Genomic DNA, 26,808 nt, shown 5'->3' on the forward strand with positions numbered 1-26,808 from the left:
TGGTGAAGATGGGGAGAAATTGCAACCCTGATAAAAGGTTGGCAGAATGTAATGTGCAGCTACTCTGGAAAAAGAACTGGAAGTTCCTCAGAAAGTTAAATATAGAGTTACTATTTGATCCAGTAATTTTACTCCTAGGTATATACCCAAGACAAATGAAAACATATGTCTACATAAAAACTTGTACATGAATGTTTACCAGCAAAGGTGGAAACAATCCCAAATGTCCATCCAGTGCTGAACGGATAAACAACATGTGGTACGTCCATACAAAGGATATTATTTGGCAAAGGAACAGAGTACTGATCTGTTACTATGTTATAGTGCATATGTTACCTATGTTACTACGCTGTAACATAGATGCACCTTAAAAGCATTATGCTAAGTGAAGAAGCCAGTCACAAAAGACCATATATTTTATTATTTCATTAATGTGAAATGTCTGGAAGAGGTAAATCTATGAAGACAGAAAGCAAACTGGTGGTTGCCTAGGGCTGTGGTGGATGAGGAATTAGAGGGGGGAAGGGGAGTAACGACTGCTAAGGGGTTTCTTAATGAGGTCACAGAAATGTTCTAAAACTGACCATGATGAGGACCACATAAAATTACTGAATGTACAATTTAAATGGGCGAATTATATTTCAATAAAGCTGTTAAAAAAAAAAGTGGTCCAATGTATTTACTGCCTGTTAAAATCATGCTGGGGTACTTTTGCTTGCTTGCATTTTCTGATTTTTCTTTAATGAGCATGGTGGAGCAGATACAATAAAAAGCACATTTAGGTTATTTCAATAAGTTGGATCTTCAGTTCTTAATCTTTATTTGAGGCATGGATTTCTTTGAGGATCAGACAAAAGTTACAGACATTGCGACCTAAGACTTCCCATCTATCATCCTCATAAGAAAATGTGTGGGCAGGCTCACATAACCCTGAATCCCCCCATGGTCCCCTTAGAGACCTCTGGACTCCAGTTTAGATGAATGTTGTTTACTTACAAAAGGAGACTTAAAAGCCAAACTGGCAGCAATGGTGAGGGCAGGATCCAGACAGCGGAAGATAGACCCAAACAGCATCAGTTTGCCGATTCTCACATCCACGGGCAGAGAGGCCAAGTGATACCCTAGGGGGGTCAGCTTTTCATCTGGAGTTAACGCTCCTAAGTCTCGTAATCGTATTTTTGAGGCACGGAGAGAGTCAGTGTGTGGCGGCTCAATGAGCCGAGAGAACACAGACTGGAGATTGTGAGTGCTAAACATCTCTAAAATTTTAATTCTACAAAAAGAAAACAAAATAGTAATTTGTCCATTTTATTTCTGGAGAGATGACACAGAGGAGTAAGCTTCTTTCTTGAATGAAAATAGTTGGTAATTTCCCATACGCTTTCATAAGCCAGACAATGCTAAATACATTTTCTTTTTCTTTTGGGGGGGGGAGGGGCAGCAGAAGAGGGAGAGAGAGAATCTTAAGCAGACTCTGAGCTGAGCATAGAGCCCGAAGTGGGGCTCAATCTTCCCACCCCGAGATCACGACCTGAGCCGAAATCAAGAGTTGGACACCCAACCGACTAAGCCACCCAGGTGCCCCTGAACTGTTTTTAAATCGTATGTACCATGTAATTACATTTTCCCCTCTCTCATCCTCCCTCATGGGTCATTCAACTTCCAAAACTTTCTCAGATCTCTCCGCTCCTCTTCATTTGCACTGTTACTACCTTAGTTCAAAGCAACTGCTTGCCCAACTTCTTAAGACCTGACTGTGGACACTTAAAAGCAGGGCCTAAGTCTTGTATCCTATCTCTAGTGCTTAGCTCAACCCCTGGCAAATGGAAGGCTTTCAAAATATACCTGCTGGATAAAAGGAGAGCTATAACTTCTTTGTACTAGTAACTTTTTGCTTTGGGTTATTATTTTATGGGCATACTCCCTCAAAGCACTGACTGGGTCAGAGGGCATGGGTTCTTACTAATGCCAACCACATTTTCAGAAAGGTTGAACCAAAGGTTGCCCAGCTTCAATAACATTGAGTTCAATCATTCATTCATTAAATCCTATTTTATGAAATTTGTTTTTTGTTCATCAGGTAAGTAAGGGTGTTTCTCAAGTTGTTTTTGTTCACTTTGCTCTGATAATGAGGCTGTAGATCTTTTTGCCTTTTATGATTTAATATCGGTGTTGCCCCTAGCAGAAATTTCTTGATAAGTTAGATTACTTTCCTGAGTTACAAATGTATTCTTAAGCTCTATTTTAGGGCCATTCTTTGCAATGTAAGAGATCTTCATGTGCAGAAAGTTAACACGAATGGTAAAGGCAACACTGAAGAGCTCTTCCTTTGCAAATGAGTGAATTCATCCATGTCTACTCTCAGCAAAATGTCTCCTACTAAGAAGAAGAACCCACGGGACTTCGGGTGAGAAACATGTAGACCTTCTGGAAGCCAGAACACAAAGATCAAGGTGTACCTCAGACACAGCTGTTCCAACGGCACTCTTTGGATCTCTGGCAGCTGCTGCTTTAACAGCTGGTGATTGAAGTGATGGCTGGTGAATAAGTGGAAGCAGACCCCAGAGGCAACCCGGCCCGCTCGACCCTTTCTCTGCAGAGCATTGGCTTGAGAGACAAAAGTATCCTCTAGGCTCTCCATCCCTTTGCTGGCGTCGTATCTACAGAAAAAAAGAAAATGGAAAAAGGAATTATTCTATAAAAACATGGCTAAGACCCTGCTTAGCATGGACAGAACAGATGCACTACCTTACTTCCACCAAAGGACAAGTGTCCTGTGTGTTCTCGGGTAGTTCAGTCTGTGGTGGGAGCACACAGCGCGAATTTCAGTGGCATCAAATGTTGGTGAACTACATACAGTTCCTTTATGCAACCTTTTCTTTTTTTTTTCTTTTTTTTGTATTTATTTGACAAATAAAAACTGTATATACTTAAGGTGTACAATGTGATGTTTTGATATATGCGTACACTGTGAAATGGTTACCGCAATCAAACTAATGAACACATCCATCACCACCTAGATCACCTCTTTTTCACTCAAGCACATGTAAAGCGTATGGAAAAAAGAGAGGAAAAATAATTACTTCCAAGGTAAAACCTGAAAACTTTCCACCACTGTTTGACTTTGAGACTAGGGCCCCGGTACAGAATCACTCATATATACCCACGTAGTTTTCCTAAAACATTTTTCAAACGGCAATCCGTGTCGCTCAAGAGTATCGTCATTGACATGTCACTCTCACTGAGGCATCTTTAACCCTCCTCTACTGGGCCAAAGGAGAATACCTCTTCTCTTTCATTTTCCCAGAATCAATGACATAGACAACATCGTCGATGGTTATGGATGTCTCAGCAATGTTGGTGGAAATTATAATCTTTGTTACACCCACAGGGGGTTTTACAAACACCGCCTGCTGCTCTTCACTAGATAAAGATGAATGAAGTGGGTGAACCACACATCTGAAAGGAAAGAGAAGCACATTTAGTGTCCTAGCACTAAAGGCTGAAATTGGATTCATGGTGGGTGAATTTCTATTACAACTAGCAACAGGACTCCAAGTATCAGCAGCTTCCTTCTAAATGGGAAGGTTCCTTCCAAGCCTTACAAAACATGAACTCAGTTCTATGAACTAGAAACCTCGCACCACCTTGGGAAAAACTGGAGGGTAACTCAGTAGTAAATGATCAAGAAGGACTATAGTTGCTATTCTACAAGTAACAAGCCTAGAGCACACTAACAGTAGAGAATCGTTTTTCCTCTGTCTTTAAATGCAGAGAATAAGAGGCAGTGATGTATGCTCAGAGGCTTCGTTCTTGTATTTCTAGGGAGCGTTTAACCCTTCAGGACTTGTCCCCTTGGGTATGAAAACACACGTCTTGCTACTGGAAAAGAAACTGTTACAAATTACTTTTTTCTCAAATGGCAGCATTTCTTTGCTGTTACTCACACTGGCTTCTCCCATGCCCCTTATGTGGCAACTGAAATCACAGGCAATTTTGCTGAGTCACTACGCTAAGTGAAGAGAAATATTTTTATTTAATGGAATGGGAATGATTGCTTCCCTAGAACAGATAGGTCTGTCTCCTTCCAGCTGGCATACACAAACATATTCTTGAGGAGTGACACCAGGGTCTAAAGAGGGTGATGGCTGTCAGAGACCGTTCTGGTTAGTCATCTTTGCATGTACCTGCAACAGATGGTTAAGGATATGGAAAGCAATTAACTTACCGATGACTGCGTCTATTGTTGAAAAGAGAATTAGATTGTAGCTGTTCATATAGCATTTTGATTTCTGCTAGTCCCGGTAAAAATACAAGTATAGCACCTGGGTACATAAAAAGAATCAATGTGATAGATGCAAAAAAGGAAAAACTAATATGGACTATAGAGCTATTTTAAATTTTTAAAAATGTAATAATCTGAGATTTTTTTCCACTGCCAATTTTCTTTGTAAAGTCCCCAGGGACTTAAATGGATAGCAGTGTTTTTCATACATTTTCTGACTTAACTCCAAAATGAATGGGGTATTATTATCTTTCCACAAGAGGAAAAACTGAAGTGTAGAAAAATATAATACGTTAAGTTATACAAGAATCATTAGCGAAGCTCTTTAAACATACTTCTACTGTGCACCAGGCACTGACATTGTTTTTCTAGGAAGAGTTATCCTGCTAATCTTGTAAGACAGGAAGACTCTTCTATTAGTAAATAAAATCCATAAACATTTCACTAGAAATGAGAAAAAGAAAATACAATTGGCTGGCCAACCTGAAAATCTAAATTCAGATATATGGTGGAGAGGCAGCACATTAACTAACCATGACATATTAACAGTTTATGGGCTTTTAAATTTTACATTAAAGAAAATAAACAGTGATAACTAAAAATAGAATATTTCTGTGCCAAGAGTGGGCACTCAGCAAGTCACCTTCTTTTGTGCTTTATCCCGAGAGGAAATTGACACCATCCTCACTAGCCCCTCCTTTAATCCCACAAATATTTATTGGGTGCCTATGTCAGCTCTGTGCTAGGTACAGTGAACTATAAACCGAAGACCTGCCCACAAGGAACACAGGACCTATTATTTAGCACAGTTATTCTCCCAACGAAGTAAATAAGGAAACGAAATTATTACAAAAATGGAACCCTGAAGGAGGCAAAAGATATCTTTGAGGGTTAGTTTCAACACTTCATAGTATACAAAGCATGTTTACATACACTATCTCATTTGATCCTCACAACCACCCATTAAGGTTATTAGTACTTTCAAAGTGACTCAGTAACTCGGCCAGGCGACAGTGTTACTTAAGAGTGGGGCCTGACACAAACCTAAGGTTTCGGGCACCAAACCCATGCTCTTTCCATTACACATTCCGTCTTCCTCTCTACTAAAATACCACAAAATTTAAGTGGTAAAATTGGCTCAGGCATGATCTCAGGGTTGTGATCTCGAGCCCCTCGATAGGCTCCTTGCTCAGCGGGGAGTCTGCTTAAGTTTCTCTCTCCCTCTCCCTCTGTCCAACCCCCATCTTCCCCATGCTCTCGCTTTAAAATAAATAAATCAATCTTTTTTTTTTTTTAAAGATTTTATTTATTTATTGGAGATGCTCCATGTCACAACCCTGACATCACAACCTGAGCCGGAATGAAGAGTCAGTTGTTTAACTGACTGTGCCACCCAGGCACCCCACAAATAAATCAAATGTTTAAAAAAAAAAAAAAAGTGATAAAATAAACATATGGATGGGAAAAATTTTTTTGTCTATTTTTTTTTTAAAGATTTTATTTATTTATTTGACAGAGACACAGCGAGAGAGGGAACACAAGCAGGGGGAGTGGGAGAGGGAGAAGCAGGCTTCCCGCTGAGCAGGGAGCCCGACGCGGGGCTCGATCCCAGGACACTGGGATCATGACCTGAGACCTGAGCCGAAGGCAGACGCTCAATGACTGAGCCACCCAGGCACCCCTGTCTATATTTTTATGTGCCTCCTGATCTGCTCTGCCCTCACAGCTTGGCCAGCTATATTGGGAATACTTTTTTTTTTTTTCAGGTTTATTTATTTTTTTTCTTTTCTTTTCTTTTTTTAATTATTATGTTAGTAAACTCTACACCCAACCTGGGGCTTGATCACAACGCTGAGATCAAGAGTCACAAGCTTTACTGACTGAGCCAGCCAGGCGCCCCTATATCAGGGATATCTTTAGTATTCACAAATCTATCAGAGTCCCTACTCACTATATTTACTCTGTTTTGAATTCAGGTAATTACCAATTCAGGTAATTTTCTTTTTCTTTTCTTTCTTTCTTTCTTTCTTTTTTTTTTTTGGTGAGTAAAGGAATAGAAGTTTATTAAGTGAAGATACAGAAAAAGCTCTCAAGAGTGCGAGTGTCCCGACAGGGTTGCGACAGGGTTGCCAACGAGGGCCTTTAGGGTTGGTCTTTTATAGAAAGCTAACCAGGGAACTTAAATTCTTTTAACATCTCTATTGATAACACCTTCAATGGCTTACTTCCTTTTTAGGGGCTGGTTAGTCTTTTGTTGGTCACAGGTGATTATCATAAAGACACCCACCCCACACGACCCTCCCCGCACACCTAGGGCAGGGTGGTCCCCCTCTGAATTCACGTAATTTTCTAACAGTTCTTTTTGTCTGCCATGCCTGATGTTTTTCAACAATCATCTTTTCCTTTGGGATGAAACAAGACATTCAGCCCAGTGATAATGCATTAGCTGACACTGACTACTTGCCAAGACATAACAAACTTCAATCCTTTCATGTGGCTCATACGGTTCTATAGAAAATACCACGTAATGATTACAGTCTATGCAGAGGAGGGCAGCCATTCCCACTTCTCTAAAGCACTGCGTAGTGAGCACACGATGGAACTGTTTGATCAACTTACGATCACCCAACAATGGCTGCATCTATTCATGTGACAAATATTTACTCTGTACCTAAATATTCCAGGTGCCGTCCTCGGGTCTGAGGAACACACTGGTGCACGATAAATCCTTATTCTTAGGGAGTTTGCATTCTATTGAAGGAAACTGTCAGTAAGCAGAACTATAATTCTGGATATTGTGAAGTGCTATATTGAAAATGAAAATCACTTTTGGATATCATGCTAGAGTAAGGGGTAGGTGGTGAGAAAACAGATATGGTGGTCAGAGAAGACTTCTCTGAAGAGAAGATATTTGACAGAAACCCGAGTGATGGGAAGGATTCAGTAATGAGAAGACTTGGGGGATAAAGGACTGCAAGTGAGGTTAAGACGGCCACTGGGATGGGAAGACAGCCAGCAAGGGAAAAGTAGTAGCAGGAGTAACAGTGATCTCAGCAATAATAATGACGATGTATGTTATAATTATAATGTTACCATTATTAGGGGTAGTAGATACTATATGCCAGGCACCATGCTAAGTGCTTTACATATGGTTTCTTTCTCACTTTTTAATTTTTTTAATTATTATGTTATGTTAATCACCATACATCATTAGTTTTTGATGTCTTTCTTACTTTTTAAAAAAGATTTTATTTTTAAGTAATCTCTACACCCAACACGGGGCTCAAACTCATAATCCTGAGATCAAGAGTCACATGTTCCACTGACTGAGCCAGCCAGGCGCCCCCACATATGGTTTCTTTTAATCCTAAAAATAGCTATATGTCAGAGGAATTATGATTGTCTTCATTTCACAAACAAGGAAACTGAGGCAGAGCAAGGATAAGGACTTTATCCAAGACTACACGTTCCTGAGTAGCAGAGCTAGAAGTTTATCAGACTCCAAAGCCGGTTCTTTTAACCCTCCTGCCCTGTGACCTCCATGTACAGAGTCTTCATGGGATTCAAACACTCATTACCAGACTCCCATTTAGCCCGGGGCTGAGTGTTTACTATGTGGATCACCCAGGCCTTCTTTTCAGCTTTCGTCCTTTTGGACTTTGTATTGTTAACATCTTTTTGCTCAGTGGGAAACAAAAGAGTGCTGAACAAAAAGGAGCTGGTGAACCTCAAAAAGTAAAAGGTAAAATTTCCCCCTGAAAAGCCTAATAAGCAACCTTATATGCAATTGGGGGTGAAAAAGTAAGGGTGGGGGCAAGGGTTCCAGGAAGGGAGGCTGCCCCCACAGCACCCACTCTATCTCAGTGAGTGAGCTATCTTCCCTTTAGCCGTCTTACAAACAAACTAAGACAAGAAGCGGTTACCTGGAGGGTAGGAGTGCTTTCCATCTACAATCCACTCTAACAAGGCCTCTATTAATTGAAGATTCACCTTTTCGAAATCCATGATGGACATTGTTTTGATGACCGATTTGCTAACCCCTGAAAGAAAGGTAAAAATCAGAAGGATAATTATACCTTATTAAAGACAATGATGCCTGTGAACTAGGTGAGTCTCTTGATTTAATGACACAGATGTTCACATTTATGCACCGAAATGAATCGTTTTCTTTCAGTCTCTCAGAAAATACGTATTTACGAGGAGCACTTTTTGTTGAACAATGACTCAAAGAACAGGCACCTGACCCTGCTGGAAAGGCCCAGATCGGCCACGTTTTTCTTTCTTCCCTCCCCTCTTTTCTCCATCATACATTTATTGACAATTTAAATCCTAGAAACAAAATTCAAAGTCAAATACACTTTAGAAAGCCCTTCCAGATTCAATCAAGTCATGAGTCAGATCAGATGGAAGTCCAGGTAACAGTGATCCAGGGAAATCAACAGAGACCACAGCTTTTACCAACATCTTCACGACAGTGACTCTTAACCTTTAGGTTCCTTTGAGAAAAGGACAAAAGTTCTGGATCTTCCCTGAAAAATACATGTGATTTTAATGGCTTCACCAACAACCCCTGAATTCTAGTCACAGACTTTCAGGTTAAGGTCTCCAGTCCCTTTTTAATTTATCTGAGGCCTAGTGACAGATACAGTTCTTTGGGCTATACTGTGTGCCTGAGCTCTTTTCAAAACAAATAGCATATTCTTGGGGAGACTAACTCTCCAAAGACCGCTGGCCTTTCTTCTCAGGTCCTCTTAATAGCCCATCGCCCTGAATAGTCTAACTGGAACAAAATAGCTGCAGGTGATATGAAGGAAGGGAAGCTTCCTATATTATGCTGAAGTTTGAAGAGGGGCAAAAGCAGTTTTAAACAATGTTGTTCTGGCAGTGTGAACCCTATGTTGGTCAAACATGAAAAGAAAGGATGTGGTTGGGTGTGGAGGGCAGAGAAGGAATCATTTTTATATGTCAAGATTCCAAAAAGCAGACTTTTCAAAAAGGAGAAGGATTAGCTAACACTAAAAAAGAGAGTGAATGTAATTTTTAAAAAACTTTTAATAGTTTGGCAGTTTTTGCTAATCAATTATACACTTAAAAGGACTGACTATTATTATTATTTAACTAGAAAAAGTTTTAAAAATTGAGCTCAGAAACATTATTTAATTTTCTGAGGACAGAGCCTTGAGATCAACCAGCCCCGGTCTTTTCTTGGTACAGGGAGCGATCTGCCCACTACCAGACAGAAGCTACTGGCAGAGCCGGGTTTCTTGACCACAAATCTTCCATCCTCCTCCTTCAGAAAGAAGCTCTCAGAAGTGCTTTCTGAACTTTGGTAACCTGTGCGCTTGAAATTAGAAAGGCCTGGCTTCGATCCAGGCATAATTTTTATTTATTTTAAAAAAGATTTTATTTATTTATTTTAGAGAGAGATAGACAGCACAAGTGGGGGGAGGGACAGAGGGAGAGGGAAGGAGAATCTCAAGCAGCCTCCACGCTGAGTGTAGAGCCCGGCATGAAACTCAATCTCACAACCCTGAGATCATGACTTGAACTAAAATCAAGGGTTGGATGCTTAGCCTACTGAGCCACCCAGGCGCCCCATCCAGTCATAATTTTTATTTTTTAAAAAGATTTTATTTATTTATTTGACAGAGAGAGAGAGATAGCGAGAGAGGGAACACAAGCAGGGGGAGCGGGAGAGAGAGAAGCAGGCTTCCTGCGGATCGGGGAGCCCGATGAGGGGCTCGATCCCAGGACTCTGGGATCATGACCTGAGCCAAAGGCAGACCGTTAACGACTGGCACCCCCAGTCATAATTTTTAAAGAAAATTCTGAAATTTCTGAAATAATTTAATAGAATAAGGAAATGGGAATTATCAGCTGGTGTGATGTACAGAAAGAACACAAATTTTTGACTCAGACAGTTTAATTAGAATTACAAATGTGCACTCACTAGCTGGGCACTGTGCTATGGATTTGTATTACCTCATTTAATTCCCTAAACAACTCCATTTTATTGCTAAGGAAACAGGTATGGAGAGGACAAGGAACTTGCTCAAGGAACTCTGAGTGAGTGAGCAAGTTGAGCCCAAGTCTATCTGATGCAAGTCTATGCTCTCAACCTTACTTCTCAGGATGTTGGGAAGGTTAAGTGAAATAATGTTTAGGAGCTATGCATACTTTCCTAAACAGCAGAATGCTAGCTAATACCTTAATTCCTGGATGATTACCATTGCCCATGCAGGACTGGGAATATAGTCTTCAGAGGAAGGAGAAAAAGGAAAACTCACTTGTCTCTTCTCCCATGGAAGCAGTAACAGGGAATTAGAGGCTCTTACTCCTTGGAAGGTAAATACCATTTTTTCCCCCCAAAAGGCTAAGAGGGGTGGGGTGGCAGTCCAGGGAAGAGAGCAGGAAGGGCAGCTGAGACCTGTCTCTGGTGTAGGCTTTAGGGAAGAAAGCAGAAGTAGTACCCTTGGGGTTTCTATGTGTTCAGCCCAGCTTATCTGTATAGAAGACTATCTAGGAACAAAGAACAGTTAGGTGGGGTCTGGCACAGAAGGAGGGAGCACCTAACAACATATATAAAAATGCTCAGCACAGGGTGGCCCCACAAAAGATGTTATTTGAAAAGCCCATGAGTAATGCTAAAACTAGTGGATAAAATTTTAAGGATATTATAGGATATTTAAATAGTCTCAAATCTCTCTCCACAAATGACTTATTAACTATAAAGGGAACAAACAGTAACCACACAGGGGAGACACCTAGCTGACATCACCCTAACCAAGTGATCAAAAATAACACCGCCAATAATGGGACAAACCAAAATCCTATGCCTCCTGATATGATGTACCGAGAAGGACTCAAAATTGTTTCTGTGGTTTTCTAACCAAAAATGAAACCCAAAAGGTTAGGTTTTCTAACCTAAATTTAATCCTGGGGAAACATTAGACAAAACCAAATGGAGGGACATTCTACAAAATAACTGGCCCAAACTCCAAAAAATGTCAAGATCTTAAAAGAAAAATACAGGCTGGGGAGATTTTCCAGATCAAAAGAAACTAAAGACACATAACAACGAATGCAATATGTAATTGTGGGTTGGATTCTGGACTAGAAAAAAATAGCAATAAAGAACATTTTTTAGGGGTGCCTGGATGGCTCAGTCATTAAGCATCTGCTTTCAGCTCGGGTCATGATCCCGGGGTCCTGGGATCGAGCCCCACATTGGGCTCCCTGCTCAGTGGGAAGCCTGCTTCTCCCTCTCCCACTCCCCCTGCTTGTGTTCCCTCTCTCGCTGTCTCTCTCTCTGTCAAATAAATAAATAAAATCTTAAAAAAAAAAAAAAAAGGTGCAGTTAGCCTTTAAAAAAAAAAAGAACATTTTTTAGATAATTGGCAAAGTTAGAATATTGACTATGGATCAAATAATAGTATTATATCAGTTAAATATCTTCATTTTGATCATATCTGGTGTTTATGCTTTTAAGAAATGCATATTAAAATATTAGGGATTAGGGGACATCATATCTGCAACTTACTCAAAAGGTTCAGGAAAGAAATATATACATGCGCAGAGCAAATAATGATAAAGCAAATGAAGCAAAATATTAATAACTGGTGAATTGGGGTAAAGGATATAGGAGAGTTCATTGTGTAGTCCTGCCAACTTTAATTTTGAATTTGCCATCATATCAAAATAAAAAGTTATAAAATAGTGAAGAATATATTTATATTTCACTATTTCCCAATTTTTCTATAATAAACACATCTTTTATAATAAAAAAACCTACTGGTAAATACAGTAACAATTACATCTAATATGTGTTGGAACTGCTATTTTTCTTTTTTTTTTTGGAACTGCTATTCTTCTAAGTCAAAGGTTATTCTGATGAATTAAGACAATGTAGCTATGAGACAAGAGCCACTTTTTTCTTCCTCTGGATCACTGGTTATCTTTGGCATAACTGTAATATTCCCCCAGGAAACGCATTACCTTTATAGCGGGCCAGGAGCTGCTTGAAATCTAACTGTTGATCTGGCACTGCATCTTTGACAGAATCCTGGGGCTGGAGGTGAAGAGAGAGCCTCAGGTCTTCCTCTACTTCTTCAAATGCAGTTCTGCTGCGCCTTGCTTTCAGCTTCTCCTTTGTCATCTGCTTCATGGAGCGCATATATGGGCTCCCGTCCTGTAACACATACCTGAGGAAGGAAGACAAAGGAATGGGTCTGTGTGTATGTGGGTCTGTTGGCGAGAAATGAAAATTTTCACTGATTTATATGCTCATTCTGCAGAACGTTGCTCTGCTTCTGCCCAATTCGTGTGCTACTCTTCCACCGGTCTAGGGTTCTGCTGGCTAGACCCTATTTCTGGGAGGGAACACACTGGAATGCTTTTGCTTCTGTCTCAAGATCATTCTGGAGGCAGTGAGTCTGAGTTTGAAAGTGAGAGAATAAAGACCAGGAAACTAGTTGAAAGATTAATTTCCCCAGAGATTCACATTCAATGGAAGTGGGATGGGGCCCAGAGAATAACAATTGTAATAAGCTCCCTACGTATGCTTATTGCACACTAAAGTTTGACAGCCACTGGTTTTAGGTTTTTAGCTTGACAATATCATACCATTAAATAATCAGAGAATTGGGAGTGGTGCTTATTAGAAATGGAAGAGGCAGGGTGAAGGAGAAAACTTCTGAATTGAATTCAGGTGCCAGACATCAAGGGTATTTTACTTCTGGAACTCAGAGGTCAGGAATGAAGATGATGATCTGGGAATTCTTGGCACAGAGGTGATGTTTGAAATCACGTGAGTCTAACAGAGGGATGAAAGAGTTTAACAGTGAGAAGAAATAATGCAAGGATAAAACCATGGGGAGTCTTCAAGGTCAAAAAGTGGGAAGAGCAATCAGGGCTTTCAAAGGAGAAAAATGTATTCAATGGAAATGACCATTTTCTGCCCAGTTCCGAAATTACAGACATCTTAATACTCACACTACACTGCAAGCTCCCTGAGGCTTGCAGGATGATGATGATAATAGCTAACTTTTATAAAGCATTTGCTATGCACCAGGATCAGTTCTAGGCCCTTTGCACCTATTAACTCCAAGAATTAATTAATTAATTACTCCTTATAACAACCCTGTGAAGCAGCTGTTAATAATATGACCATTTACATATGATGAAACTGAGTCACAGAGAGATTAAGCTACTTATCAATGTTACGGTTAGTAGGTAGAAGGATTTTCTTTTTTTAAATTATCTATTTAGGGGTGCCTGATGGCTCAGTCGGTTAAGCAACTACTTTCGGCTCAGGTCATGATCCCAAGGTCCTGGGATCGAGCCCCACATCGGGCTCCCTGCTCAGCGGGAAGCCTGTTCTCCCTCTGCCACTCCCCCTGCTTGTGTTCCCTCTCTCACTGTGTCTCTGTCAAAAAAATAAATCTTAAAAAAAAAGTTATCTATTTAAGTAATCTCTATTCCCAACGTGCTCAAACTCACAACCCTAAGATCAAGAGTCACATGCTCCTCCGACTGAGCCAGCCTGATGCCCTTAGTAAGTAGAGGGATTTAAATACTGGCAGTCTATCTGCAGAATTGGTCTTTTTTTTTTCTTTCTTTCTTTCTTTTTTTTTTAAGATATTATTTATTTATTTGACAGAGAGAGAGACAGCGAGAGAGGGAACACAAGCAGGGGGAGTGGGAGAGGGAGAAGCAGGCTTCCTGCTGAGCAGGGAGCCGGATGCGGGGCTCGATCCCAGGACCCTGGGATCATGACCTGAGCCGTAGGCAGATGCTTACCGACTGAGCCACCCAGGAGTCCCTGGTCTTTTTCTTTCTTATTAAATTTTCCATATATTTGGTCCTTCATCATTTTTTTTTAATAGACTTCATTCTTCGGAGCAGTTTTAGTTCACAGCAATATTGAGCAGAAGGTATAGAGATTTCCCAATACCCCCTGTTACCCACATATGCATAGCCTCCCTCATAATCAATATCCCCCCACCAGAGTGGTATAATTATTATAACTGATGAACCGACAGTGGTACATCATGAACACCCAAAGCCTATAGTTTACATTAGGGTTCCAGTCAGTACTGACAATATATAATATTGTCTGTGAATTGCAAATAATTTGTATAATATTTGCTGAAAGGGGAAAACAAAATGCTCAAGCAGAAAAATTACAGAAAAACGAACACATCTATTAAAATGCTGGCACACTGAGCTAAAATGGTAATTCTTTCAAAGACTTTCAACAAACCTTCATTAATGTCTTCCTTACCTTGTCACAGCAATTGCATCTTCCAGAAAAAACTGATCAACAGGAAATGTGCGACCTAGAAGAACAAGAAAATAAAAAAGAAAAGCCTCAGAATACCTGTTCAACTATCTTGAAATAAATAGTTGGCATATGTAAAATTCTCTTAAAACAAAGCCTGGCACAATAAAGGATGGTTTGTTCTGTGGTCTTAAAAATATCAAAAAAGAAAAACAAAAGGTTGGGCGCCTGGGTGGCTAAGCTGGTTAAGTGTCTGCCTTCAGCTCAGGTCATGATCCCAAGGTCCTGGGATCGAGCTCTGCATCAGGCTCCCTGCTCTGCGGGAAGCCTGCTTCTCCCTCTCCCACTCCCCCTACTTGTGTTCCCTCTCTTGCTGTCTCTCTCTCTGTCAAATAAATAAATAAAATCTTACAAAAAAAAAAAAAGAAAAACAAAAGCTTCTGATGATTGAAATTAGAAGGGATATAGATTCCAGCTTGTAAAAAAACCCAGAAGTGCATAGGTGGAGAGATGCTCGTTTATAACACTTTTTTTAAACCTCTCTCTTTTTTTTAAACCTGTTACACTTTTCTCACCCTCCCCTTCTCTGCCTCAGGGAACTTTGAACCATTCAACAACTAAAAGAAATAGTGCGATTATTCGTCAAAATTGTCCCCAAATCATTCCTTTGGCAACCAACCGCAGAAAGGATAGAGCAAAGCCTAAGGTGATAAATTAATCCCACAATGAGATTGTGAAAACACCAGAAGACATAGACTATTCAACTTCACTTTCTCCCAGAGTAGACCAACACCCAGAAAGTTAGCTGCATCCAGCAATGAACCAATATGCTTATACACAGAGACAACTTCCCTCTTTATGACAGATTACCATTATTAACTCACACTTTGATGTTAAACACAATGGAATGCTAGAAATCCTAATAACCTAGACTTTTTAAAAGAGCACATATAAAACTGAAATCTCTTAGCAAATGGATATAATGTTACTTCTTTATTTATTTCATTATATGGTCATAATTTTATTTGTTATAAACGAATCACTTCTCCAGAAAAGATATAAATACCTGTTATTTTATATCTCAAATGAACTTTAAAAATAATTATATTTGCTTATCAGAACAATGCATATTTAAGGATGTGTTTTAATCACCTGGTATAGTAATAACTGGGCAGGAACTGAAATATTCTGAAAAGAGCTCAGCATTTAAAGTTGCACTCATTAGAATAACTTGAAGAGTTGGTCTCTGCAACACTATGTCCTTCAAGACTAGCAGCAAGAAGTCACTAAAGGAAATAAAAGAAACACCTGAAGATCAAACAAATTCAATACATAAAAATGAATTTACTTTTGATGTATTTTTTTAAAGATTCTATTTATTAATATTAATAAATATTATTTATTTATTTATTTATTTATTTATTTTTCATCCAGGGCAGGCCTAGATGAAAAGGTATCTTTGCGTAAAGACTTGAAGGAAGTGAGGGAGCTACTGTGAATGTGTGGGAGAATCCCATAACTGGCAGATTTTTTTTTTTTTTAAGATTTTATTTTATTTATTTATTTGACAGAGATAGGCAGTGAGAGAGGGAACACAAGCAGGGGGAGCGGGAGAGGGAGAAGCAGGCTTCCCACTGAGCAGGGAGCCCGATGCAGGGCTCGATCCCAGGACCCTGGGATCACGACCTGAGCCGAAGGCAGATGCTTAATGACTGAGCCACCCAGGCGCCCCAACTGGCAGATTAATAACATGTGCAAAGGACCCGAGGTACATACTTCAAGGACAGCGTGGCTAGAGCGACTGAATAAGGGGAGAGCAGCAGGAGATGAGCAGTGGTGATGCAGATCATGTCACGTAGGGCCTAACTTGTTGGTGAGGACTTTAATAAGTCATCAGAGGATGATGAGCAGAAGAATGGCACAGTAAGATTTATATTTGAATAGAACTGTTGGTCTGCTCTATTGAGAATAGATTGCAAGGGGACGGGCTGAAGCAGGGAGACCAGTGAGGATACTGCTTTTCTATAGCACATATTATTCTACAACTTGGGTTTTTTTCACTACATCTTAGAGATGTTTTCATGTCAGTATCTAAAGCTCTACTTTATTCCTTTTATCTGTCTCACGTTATTCCATAGAATGGGTGATTTTGTAGTAGTTAACCACTTTTTGGTTGATGGACATTTAAGTACTTTCCATTGTTTTACTATTATAAACAATGCAGTCATGAAAATCTTTGTATATTCTTCATTATGTACATGTAGATATCAAGAAGTAGAATTACCAAATGCAATGATAGATCCTGTTAGTATTTTGATTGGTACTACACTGATTTTAGTTTATTTGGGGGATATCGTTTTAATTTTAAGTCTTCACATCTAAGATCATGACACATCTTTTTATGAGATTTATAGTTTTTTTTTTTACATAAGTCTTACATTCATTGCTCAAAATACATGAAAAGTTGATCCCAGGGTCCTGGGATTGAGTTCCGTGGCAGGCTCCCTGCTCAATAGGGAGCCTGCTTCTCCCTCTGCCTGCCGCTCCCCCTGCTTGTGTGCTCTCTCTCTGACAAATAAATAAAATCTTAAAAAAAAAAAAAAGGGGGGGGACTGGGTGGCTCAGTCGGTTAAGCGTCTGCCTTCAGCTCAGGTTATGATCCCAGGGTCCTGGGATCAAGTTCTGAGTTAGGCTCCCTGCTCAGGGGGGAGTCTGTTTCTTCCTCTGCCTGCCCCTCCCCCTGCTTCTCTCTCGCTCTCTTTCTCTCTCTCTGTGTCAAATAAATAAATAAAACCTTTAAAAAAATTAAAGTTTACTATTGTTGTGTTCTAGGAATTATTTCTTTTTATTTTGATCTATTCTTTTTATATGCAAGTCTGCTTTTCTTTAGTTTCTAATTACTTCATACTTCCTATTTACTAGTGCATCAATGTATTTATTTCTTTGAACAGATAGTCTTCTAGTCATATGTCTTCCCTGTTCAGAGTTTAAAAACTTTTTATCAGCAATAGTTGGAGACTCTTTTCATGTTTGTTTTTTTCCTTTTTAAAATTTTGCTATTAGCTATTTTCTGCTTCTCTGTCTGCCAACTTTAGACTTTGTTTGTTCTCAAAATATTTATAATAGTATAGTCCTTTTTGGGAAAGGCTCAAATTTTTTACAGGATTGTCTTTTTTTTCCCCATTAGTTTTTTGTTGTCGTCGTTGTTCTAGAAAATGATCCACAAACTATGACAAACTATGATTAATGCCATCTATTTACTTGGTCCTTCCTTTTAAAATATTGAAGATTTTGATTTTATATCCCAACCTTTAATGACTTCTAATTCCATTAAAATAAATTCTAAATGTTTTATTGTCCAGGGTATACAAGGCCCTGGAAGATCTGGCTCCTGCCTTTTCTACCTGCCACTTTTCCCCTTGTTTATTACAACCAGCTGCACAGGCCTTCCTCCACTTTCTGGGCTCATGATGCCCTTTCCCACTGCAGTCTGCGAATGCTGGCCTTGCCTCCACCTGTCACATGGGATGCCTTCTCATACTTCAGATTTTAATTTAATCATCATCTCTTGAGAGATATCAGCTCTGACCATCTCATGGATCCCTCTCCCCAGAACACAGCATCCTATTTATTCCTTCGGAGTACTTACTCCAATTCGTAAGTCTTTATTTATTTGTTCATTTGTTTTTCCTACCAGACCATGAGAAAAAGGAGAACTACATATGCCTGTTTCCTATAGTATCCCCAGCAATTAACAGATCATGTGGCACTTAAGACAGTCTCAATAAATGTATGAATGGCTGTCAGGACTGAATGACTGACCAAATGAACAAAGAAGGAAGCACATACTGACCCATCTATCAACTACAGCACTGGTTACACCTGTTATTCCTACTAAGTACAGTGCCCAGCTCAGCATGAGGCCCAGGAGGGTGTTAAATATCTCCTGGTAGAAGATGTCCATCTAACAGGATGACTCTTCTAGTGATGAACATGTGCCCTCCTAGCATTCCGAGTATTCTAGACCCCATAGATCAGGAAAGCAGTTCCTCTTCTCTAACTTGGGCCTTCTCTGTGGCCTTCCTCTCTAGTTCTATGAAACCGAACTGGAAACAGAACAAAATTATTTCAGCCATGCCTTCATTTTATGTGTGTGGCTATTTTTTAGAAAATCTTTGGTTTACCTTTCTTCTGTCCTCTCATGAACTTCATCAACAATGATATGGGTGACTCCTTGGAGAGCTGTGTCTCCTTCCAGCCTTCTCAGCAGCACGCCTGTGGTGCAGTATAACAGTCTGGTGGCTGAGGACTTACACAGAAAAGGGCACAGAAAGCATTCATGGAATTTTTGCAAAAAGGAAACACTTTCAAAGCCAATATGGCAAAGCCATTTTGAACGGATAGGGACAAAGAATCTTGAAAATATCAGCAGTTGCATTTAATATGAAACCACACTAAATGCATAGCTTCTTGCGGGCAACAACGGTAAAAGCTTTTCTACTTCATATCAAAATTTTAAGTTTAAGACTCATAAAAAGCATTAAAAAATTATTATAAAACATAAAAACAATAGCGAGTGATGAACTCAATTCTGCATTTGTCCATTCCTTATTTGGTTAAATGGATTGAGTCCCAGGTTTAAGAGTAAAACAGCACTTACTAGATCATTTCTGCCAATGAAGAATAAAAGGTCTTTATAGAGGAAATGAAGTATACCCAAATAAGAATTCTTATACCAAAATATTTCTAAAAGGTCTTCAGCCGTACTGAAGTATGCATCCCAACTTGCCCATGAGTCGCTAGAATCCAAGAACTCTTTATACTTGAAAAACAAAATTTCTGTTACCAGGAAATAAGCAGAGTATACAAACCTTGACACTTTCTAGCCGGATCTGGTACCCCACAGTCAGACCCACTCTTTCTGTCCTTTCTTTAGCAACACGTTCAGCAACAGATATTGCTGAGATTCGTCGGGGTTGGGTACAGATGATGTTAGCCACTTTCTCAGGTGGTCCATTCAGAGAATCATCCAGAATAAACTGAGGAATCTGTGTGGTTTTCCCACATCTGTATGTCAAAACAAATAAGTCCTAAAATGAGAGTTTTCAAGTGCTAGTTAACAAAAAAAAGGAACCATGTGCAATGAGGGAAGTGAGAAAGCCAATTATAATAAAACTTGTTCAGCTTCCTTTATCTTCTAAACTGACCTACTGACTTGTTACCTATAGCTCATAACTGCTAGGAATTTGCACTTGGAGTAACAGGACACTCATATAATAGTTTAGTATCATTTATAAAATTGGGACAATTGAGCAGACATTAGATCAAGTTCTGTAAATACCTCTAGGAATATGAACTCTGTATTTGAATCCTAAAGAAATGGGAGTATTCTTTTATGATTTTATGTATTATCTTACTGATTTGGCTATAAGTGGACTGAAGTGAAAAAGATAAGAAACTGGAAGATCTCCAATTACTACTGTATCAGTGAGTCTGGGCACAAATATAATTATTAGGTTGAATAACTTTGAATATAGAACTAAATTAAGCCTAGAACCTGTCCTTGTTAAATAAGTTTGGATAACATATGAAAAGTGTGAAACAGGAAAGATAATATGCCCTAAGTTGTTCTTAAAAGAACAAATAAAAGCTGTAAGGAAATCAGAATAAATTTAGAAGAGGAAAATGTCCAAGTTAAATGTTCTGGAGGGGTGCCTGAGTGGCTCAGCTGGTTAAACAGCTGGCTCTTGATTTCAGCTCAGGTCATGATCTCAGGGTCCTGGGATTGAGGCCCCCCATCGGGCTCCATGCTCAGTGGGGAGGCATCAGCTTGAGAATTCTCTCTCACTCTCCCTCTGCCCCTCCCCCAGCTTGCATGCACACATGTGCTCTCTCTCTCTCCCAAATAAATCTTTTTTTTTTTTTAAGATTTTACTTATTTGTCAGAGAGAGAGAGCACACAAGCAGGGGGAGCAGCAGGCTGAGGGAGAAGCAGGCTAATGACCTGAGCCAAAGGCAGATGTTTGACTGAGCCACCCAGGTGTCCCAATCTTTTAAAATAAATAAATAAATTTATGTATGTTCTGGAACTATCCTTTACATAAAAAAATGGGCCTGTTAAAAGCGTTCAGTAAGGGGCACCTGGGTGGTGTAGTCAGTTAAGTGTCTGACTCTTGGTTTCAGTTCAGGTACTTATCTCAGGATTGTGAGATCGAGCCCCATGTTGGGCTCTGGGTTTAAGATGTTCTCTCCTCCCCCTCTGCCCCTCCTACTGTGTGCTCACATGCTTTCTCTCTCTCAAATAAATATTTAAAAAAAAAAAGTCTTACCAAAAAAAAGTATTCAGTTAGACCTTTTGCCTTAAAATTGTCTCAAGGCAGGGGCCCCTGGGTGGCTCAGTCGTTAAGCATCTGCTTTCGGCTCAGGTCATGGTCCCAGGGTCCTGGGATCGAGCCCCACATCGGGCTCCCTGCTCGGCAGGAAGCCTGCTTCTCCTTCCCTCTCCCACTCCTCCTGCTTGTGTTCCCTCTCTCACTGTGTCTCTCTCTGTCAAATAAATAAAATCTTTAAAAAATACTGTCTCATGGCAGAGGAGTACAATGTCTGTAAATTCCTGGGTGGATTTCTGAGTTTTGTTTTTGTTTTTTTTTGTAATTTAGGTCTATTGGCTGCAGATACACAATATTATGTTCTGTGAAATATTATTTCGTATCTGACCAGAAAAACCACAAATAATAATAGCTACTGGTTTTTTACAAGTAGAACTGGTTATGGTAACCAGGGTACATACCATATTCATGGATGAAAGCTGCATTACAAATAAATTGCATTCTTACCCAGTCATACCACTTATAACAAGCACTTGGTGCTCACTCAACAACTTAAGAATGGTTTCTCTTTCTTCCCAAGCAGGGAGTGATTGTCTTTCTTGCAGAATTGACTGGAACTGTCTGGAAGCCTAATAACATAAAAGATAAGGTATCAGTTAGGTACTTTCAATCATCTTTCACAAAGCTCTGAGTGTTGAATCCGATAGCTTGACCCACCCTTTCTGCTCTTTCTTTAACAATTTGCTCAGAGATAGAAATTGTAGATTTGTTAGGATTGGATGCTGATGACTTCAGTCAGAAGGATGCTCAGAGAATCAGCCAGAATGAGCTGTGAAATCTTTATGGTTTTCCTACATCTGAATAAACTGCAAGATCTTATGAGAGAAATGAGCCGTCCTGCTTAGCACCATCTAGCTCTTCCTAGCAGGAGTCTCTGCATCAGCACTATCCAACAGAACTTTCCACGTTAATGGAAATGTTTTTTAGCATTGACCAATGTAACAACCTCTGGCTACATATGGCTAGTGAGTACTTGAAATGTGGCCAGTGCTACTGAGGAACTGAATTTTAATTTTATTTAAGTTTAATTCATTTAAATGTAAATAGCCACATGTGGCTAGGGGCTACCACATTGGACAGTGTAGTTCTATACCGTATCAGATTTTTACTAAAGTCAGTAACAGTAAGAGCACTCATGAAAGGGTTCTTTTTGGCCAGGCATCATATATGTAACTCAGTCCGACATCCAATGGCCAATAAACATTGTAGTATATGCTAAAACTAAGGAGGTATTTTTTGGGTTTTTTTTTTTTAGAAAAGTATCCAAGGTATATTTCTTATTTTTTTAAATTTTATTATGTTAGTCACCATACATTACATCATTAGTTTTTGATGTAGTATTCCATGATTCATTGTTAAAGATGTATTTTTGAATAAGAAATTTATACTAACACATCATTTTTCTGCATATTATTTTATCATATAAATTTATTACCTCTGAACACAAACTGATCAAATTGAATGTGGAATTTTTTGTTTCTACCATCTTACTATTTAATTATGGTGTCAATTTCTATTCACTTTGACATTCTACAGGTATTGCACTCTAATATGCGATAGTGTTATACTGTGTCAAAAATCAGAATCTGAACTTCACAATTAGAAGAGCTGTTAGACACATCCCTAATCCAATCCCCAAAATGGTTAAGCAACCTTTTGTTCTACACCCAACTCTGCCCTAAATGTTCACTCATAGGTTCTTTTAAAATAATCTTCTTGTGAATGGGATAAAAACAGCATGGACTTTAGGAACAGAGAATTAACTTGAATCCCTGTTGCCACCTACTAGCTATGTGACCTTGGGTAAGTTATTTATCCTGTGATTCTCTGAAATGGGGTAAGGGTCCCTCCTTATCCTTCTCCTTTCTACACTATTTTTTTCTAATGTAAGTCAGTTTTAATTTTCATTTCACTTATCAGATTGTCTAGCAGAGTACGAAAGCCACGATTCTGAGAATATTTGATATATATGCACGTGTTTCATTTTCACCAGCCATTGGATTTTCCAAAACTATCTACAACATGCACCCAAGTTTGCTGTGGCATGCAGAAAATTTGACCACTCAGAGTTAAAGAGAACCAAAAGTAAACTAGGGAAGGTAGCCCAGGCTTCCTAATTCCTAATCCGTTCACCCGTACATTAGGGAGGCAATGCTAGCCATTCTCTCAGAATACCCTACCTGTTTTATTCGGAACTGCTTGCAGATTTTAGCATTTTCAGCATGTACTGATTTTGCCTGCCAGTCATATCTTTTGGAAATCTTTTTCTTAAGGTTCACATAGCTTTCATTCTCCACTATAACTGGTGCAGGACCTTCATCCTCATCTGTCTCCTCCTCAGGTTCTGATTCTTTTTCAACTTGAAGGGGATAAAAGGAAACATTTTCGATATGGAGCCCTTTCTTTAGCAAAGGGGGAAAATCACTATCTAATAAAGTAACAACAACAACAAAATCGTAAGATGGAGAAAAAGTTAAAAGCTTGAATAAAGCAGGTTCATTCATTTCAAACAACTACTTCTGCTAAAGAACTTAAAATACATCTTCAAATAAACTTTCATCAAGTACAAGTGGCTATTGCTAAACCAAATTAAAAACAAGGAAGAAAAAAATCATGGCACGCCTTGTTAATTCCATAGACTCTTTACATTCAAGGAATTAACTGAAAGTTTCAACTATTTGCAAGTGTTCCTAAAATCTCATGACATAAAACCACCCAGATATCTATCAAATGATAAATCAATAAACAAAATACGGCACGTTCATATAATGGAATATTATTCAGCAATAAAATGAAGTATTGATACATCCTACAATATGAATGAACCTTGAAAACATGATGCGAAGTGAAAGAAGCCAATCACAAAAGCCACATATTGTATGATTCCATTTCTATAAAGTGTACAGAATAGGCAAATGCATAGAGACGGAATGTAGATTCATGGTTGTCAGGGGTTGAGGGAAGGGAGAAAAAAGGACTCACCGCTACTAAGTATGGGGTTTCTTTTAGGGTTGATAAAAATGTTCTGGAATTAGATAGTGGTCACGGTTGCACAAATCTGTGAATATACTAAAAACCCACTGAACTGTACACTTTAAAATTAAGGGTGAATTTTATGGTATGTAAATTTTATCTCAATAAAGCTGTTACTTAAAAAAGTCCAGGCCAGGGCGCCTGAGCGGCTCAGTCATTAAGCGTCTGCCTTCGGCTCAGGTCATGATCCCAGGGTCCTGGGATGGAGTCCCACATCGGGCTCCCTGCTCGGCAGGAAGCCTGCTTCTCCCTCTCCCACTGCCTTTGCTTGTGGTCCCTCTTTTGTTGTGTCTCTCTCTGTCAAATAAATAAATAAAATCTTAAAAAAAAAAAAAAAGTCCAGGCCACACAATTTGTCATTTCTCAAGGAATATATTTGAATCCCACACGTTAGAAACTGCTGTTTGGGAGCAAGTGGCCTAGTGAGTGAACCTACCCAACCGTCCACCGGGATATCCCCATCTCAATGCAATTTCATTGTTCTCTACTTTTTGATGTTTACCTAAGAACTCTTGTGAAATAATAAAAACTTGTTTCTCTCAAAGAAAGATGGCAACAGAGAGAATTCTTTGATGAACTTTTGAACAAGGAGTTTAATTGTGGTGTAAGAATCTGTATAGCAAATCTGGATTTCGATACAGCCAGAAACTTGCACCAACATTTCTTTGAGGATTTAGGGATTCATAAAGGTAGCCCTATGCTAATGAACTTTGGGGGTCTAGTGTACTATAGAAAGAGAAATATCTCTAAAAACTCATTTGAAAGTAATTCTGTGTAAAGCATCAGAAGTAAACCTGTGAAACGAAATGAATTCAACACAACAGTTTTTCTAGGAAGATGCTTTAAGGTTCTTCCAGGCCCCAACTGCTTGAATAAACTTATACATCGCTACAAACTTTCAATGCAGAGAGCCCAATCATGATGCCAAAACTGGGACTTAAAGTCAGGCCACAGTTCAGGGGCTTCTCATTCCCTTTTGTCCATGGACTGAGGAGAATGATTTGCCTAAGATCACCAGGAGATCCGAGGGCAGCCCTTGGAAACGCTGACTTCCTCAATCCACCATTCTGAACACCCCCTCCACAAAGCCCTCCACACAATCAAGGCCTTACATACCTTCAGGAATTTGATTTGAAGCAAAAGAATTACTTGGAATCACTGGTTTACGACAGACAGGATTATTTATTCTGGTCCCAGAGGATACTGGCAGAAAGTTCACAGGAGGGACACTGTACTTGTGATGGGTATTTGTCAGTAAGTTGACTATTTCTGATTCTTCCTCTAAGAGGGTTATCAAAGAATATACAACAGGTTCTGAAGTTTCTGCAAATGTCAAGGCCTTGCCATAAAGGAACTCAGAAATATGTAAACGACAAGCCAGAGGTAGATTCTCATTGGTGGAATAAAATGCCACAAGCGGAGCTTGGTAAGGGTATTTGTGGTCTTTAGAAAATCGAATTTCAAGTTCATATAAAAAAGAGGCATCTTCATGGACATTAAGATGAGAATCATCTACAATTCTTTCTGCTCTTCCGACAATTTGATTTGGGGGCACTTCATGTTTGAATTTGCATCTTGATCCAAATTTGCAATTTCCTTTGAGGTAAAATTTACAGATTTCAAGTGTAGTGTCCTGTGCATTTTTGGTACTTTCCTTTTGCTTGGATTTGCAGAATTTACTCGTCAAATACTCCAGTTCTAATCCAATGGTCCAGACTCGGTTCTGAATTCTTTCTATGAATTTCTCTCCACAGATGGACTTGAGAGCAAATGCCTCTTCCTGCCGCTGTTCCACACACTCATCCAAGCTTACATGGGCAACTGCCTCAGAGATCTTCATCTTCTCCCCAAATGTCTCTGAAAAACACTGTGTGAGCAGATGTTCTAGTGAAGCCCCCACATCTCCATCACAAATCCTCAGGGCTGCCTGACAGTGTTCAGTGTTGAAGCCATACCTACCGAGTGTGAAACGTGACAAAAAATATTAAGTAGTATCAAATCACAAAAGTGAAATTCACTTATGTATGTTTATGTGAAGTTATAACCATATATAGGCAGGATCTGTATTTTGAAAAAGTTTCTCTGGTAATACTCCCTAATCACCTTGTTCTGAAAGACAGGATATTGGACATATATCACGCACCGCTGCAACCCACACAAGAGGAAAGTACTCAAGGAGGCGTAGTTGGGTTTACAGTATGATCTCCCCTAACTCCCGTAAATGTTGGAAGCAATCACCTGGAAAGTTTCTGCACTGCAAACGTTGAGACTGTAAATTCTGGACTATGAGGCTCCACTGGGCCTGAGCCAGCATATTCCAAAGGGTCACAGTCAGGAACAAGGGAAGCTTCTCGTCCAGCAGACCAGTACTGCTCATCATCACACTCAGGCTCGTCATCTTCCTCCTCCCCAGAAGTGCCTCTTCTGACAAAGGTAACATTTTCATATATTAGATACTAATTTCCATGCACTTCCAAGAAAAATTTAGCAAGAGTCTAAGAATTTAGTTCAAGGAGCCAGAGGACATAGGATGCTAACCATTCTTCAGTTACTGATTTAAACTTTTATTGATCTATTCATTTATATCTTGGCAATTAATATTTATCCGGCATTTATTACATGCCAGGTACTATGTTAAGTGTTTTATATGTTCTATCTCTTTAAAAGTCTTCCCACTAACCCTTAACCAGATACTACTGGAATCTCCATTTTTCAGATGATCAACTAAAACTTAGAGAAGATTAGTAATTGCCAAAGGTTATACAGTAAAGAGCAACTAGAGATTTTAACAAAGGCAGTCTGACCCCAGAGCCTATATTCTT

General features: G+C 39.4%; 1 protein-coding gene across 8 annotated transcripts in view; it reads right to left on the minus strand.

The window, feature by feature from the left end:
• Positions 1-26,808, minus strand: part of DHX57 (DExH-box helicase 57) — a 54,440-nt gene that overhangs the window by 13,052 nt on the left and 14,580 nt on the right. For all 8 annotated transcript variants that reach the window (XM_021697475.1, XM_021697479.1, XM_021697481.1 and 5 more), the window contains 14 exons: positions 26,225-26,410; positions 25,103-25,941; positions 23,134-23,312; positions 21,401-21,522; positions 19,436-19,631; positions 18,749-18,873; positions 15,717-15,850; positions 14,568-14,622; positions 12,281-12,486; positions 8,209-8,325; positions 4,229-4,325; positions 3,286-3,459; positions 2,460-2,660; positions 997-1,273 (listed from right to left, as the gene is read on the minus strand). In XM_021697475.1, the coding sequence (XP_021553150.1) occupies positions 997-1,273; positions 2,460-2,660; positions 3,286-3,459; positions 4,229-4,325; positions 8,209-8,325; positions 12,281-12,486; positions 14,568-14,622; positions 15,717-15,850; positions 18,749-18,873; positions 19,436-19,631; positions 21,401-21,522; positions 23,134-23,312; positions 25,103-25,941; positions 26,225-26,410 (2,908 nt within the window). The remainder of the gene's footprint in view (positions 1-996; positions 1,274-2,459; positions 2,661-3,285; positions 3,460-4,228; positions 4,326-8,208; positions 8,326-12,280; positions 12,487-14,567; positions 14,623-15,716; positions 15,851-18,748; positions 18,874-19,435; positions 19,632-21,400; positions 21,523-23,133; positions 23,313-25,102; positions 25,942-26,224; positions 26,411-26,808) is intronic.

The sequence above is a fragment of the Neomonachus schauinslandi genome, chromosome 10 (genome assembly GCF_002201575.2).
Source record: "Neomonachus schauinslandi chromosome 10, ASM220157v2, whole genome shotgun sequence".
Classification (NCBI taxonomy): domain Eukaryota; kingdom Metazoa; phylum Chordata; class Mammalia; order Carnivora; family Phocidae; genus Neomonachus; species Neomonachus schauinslandi.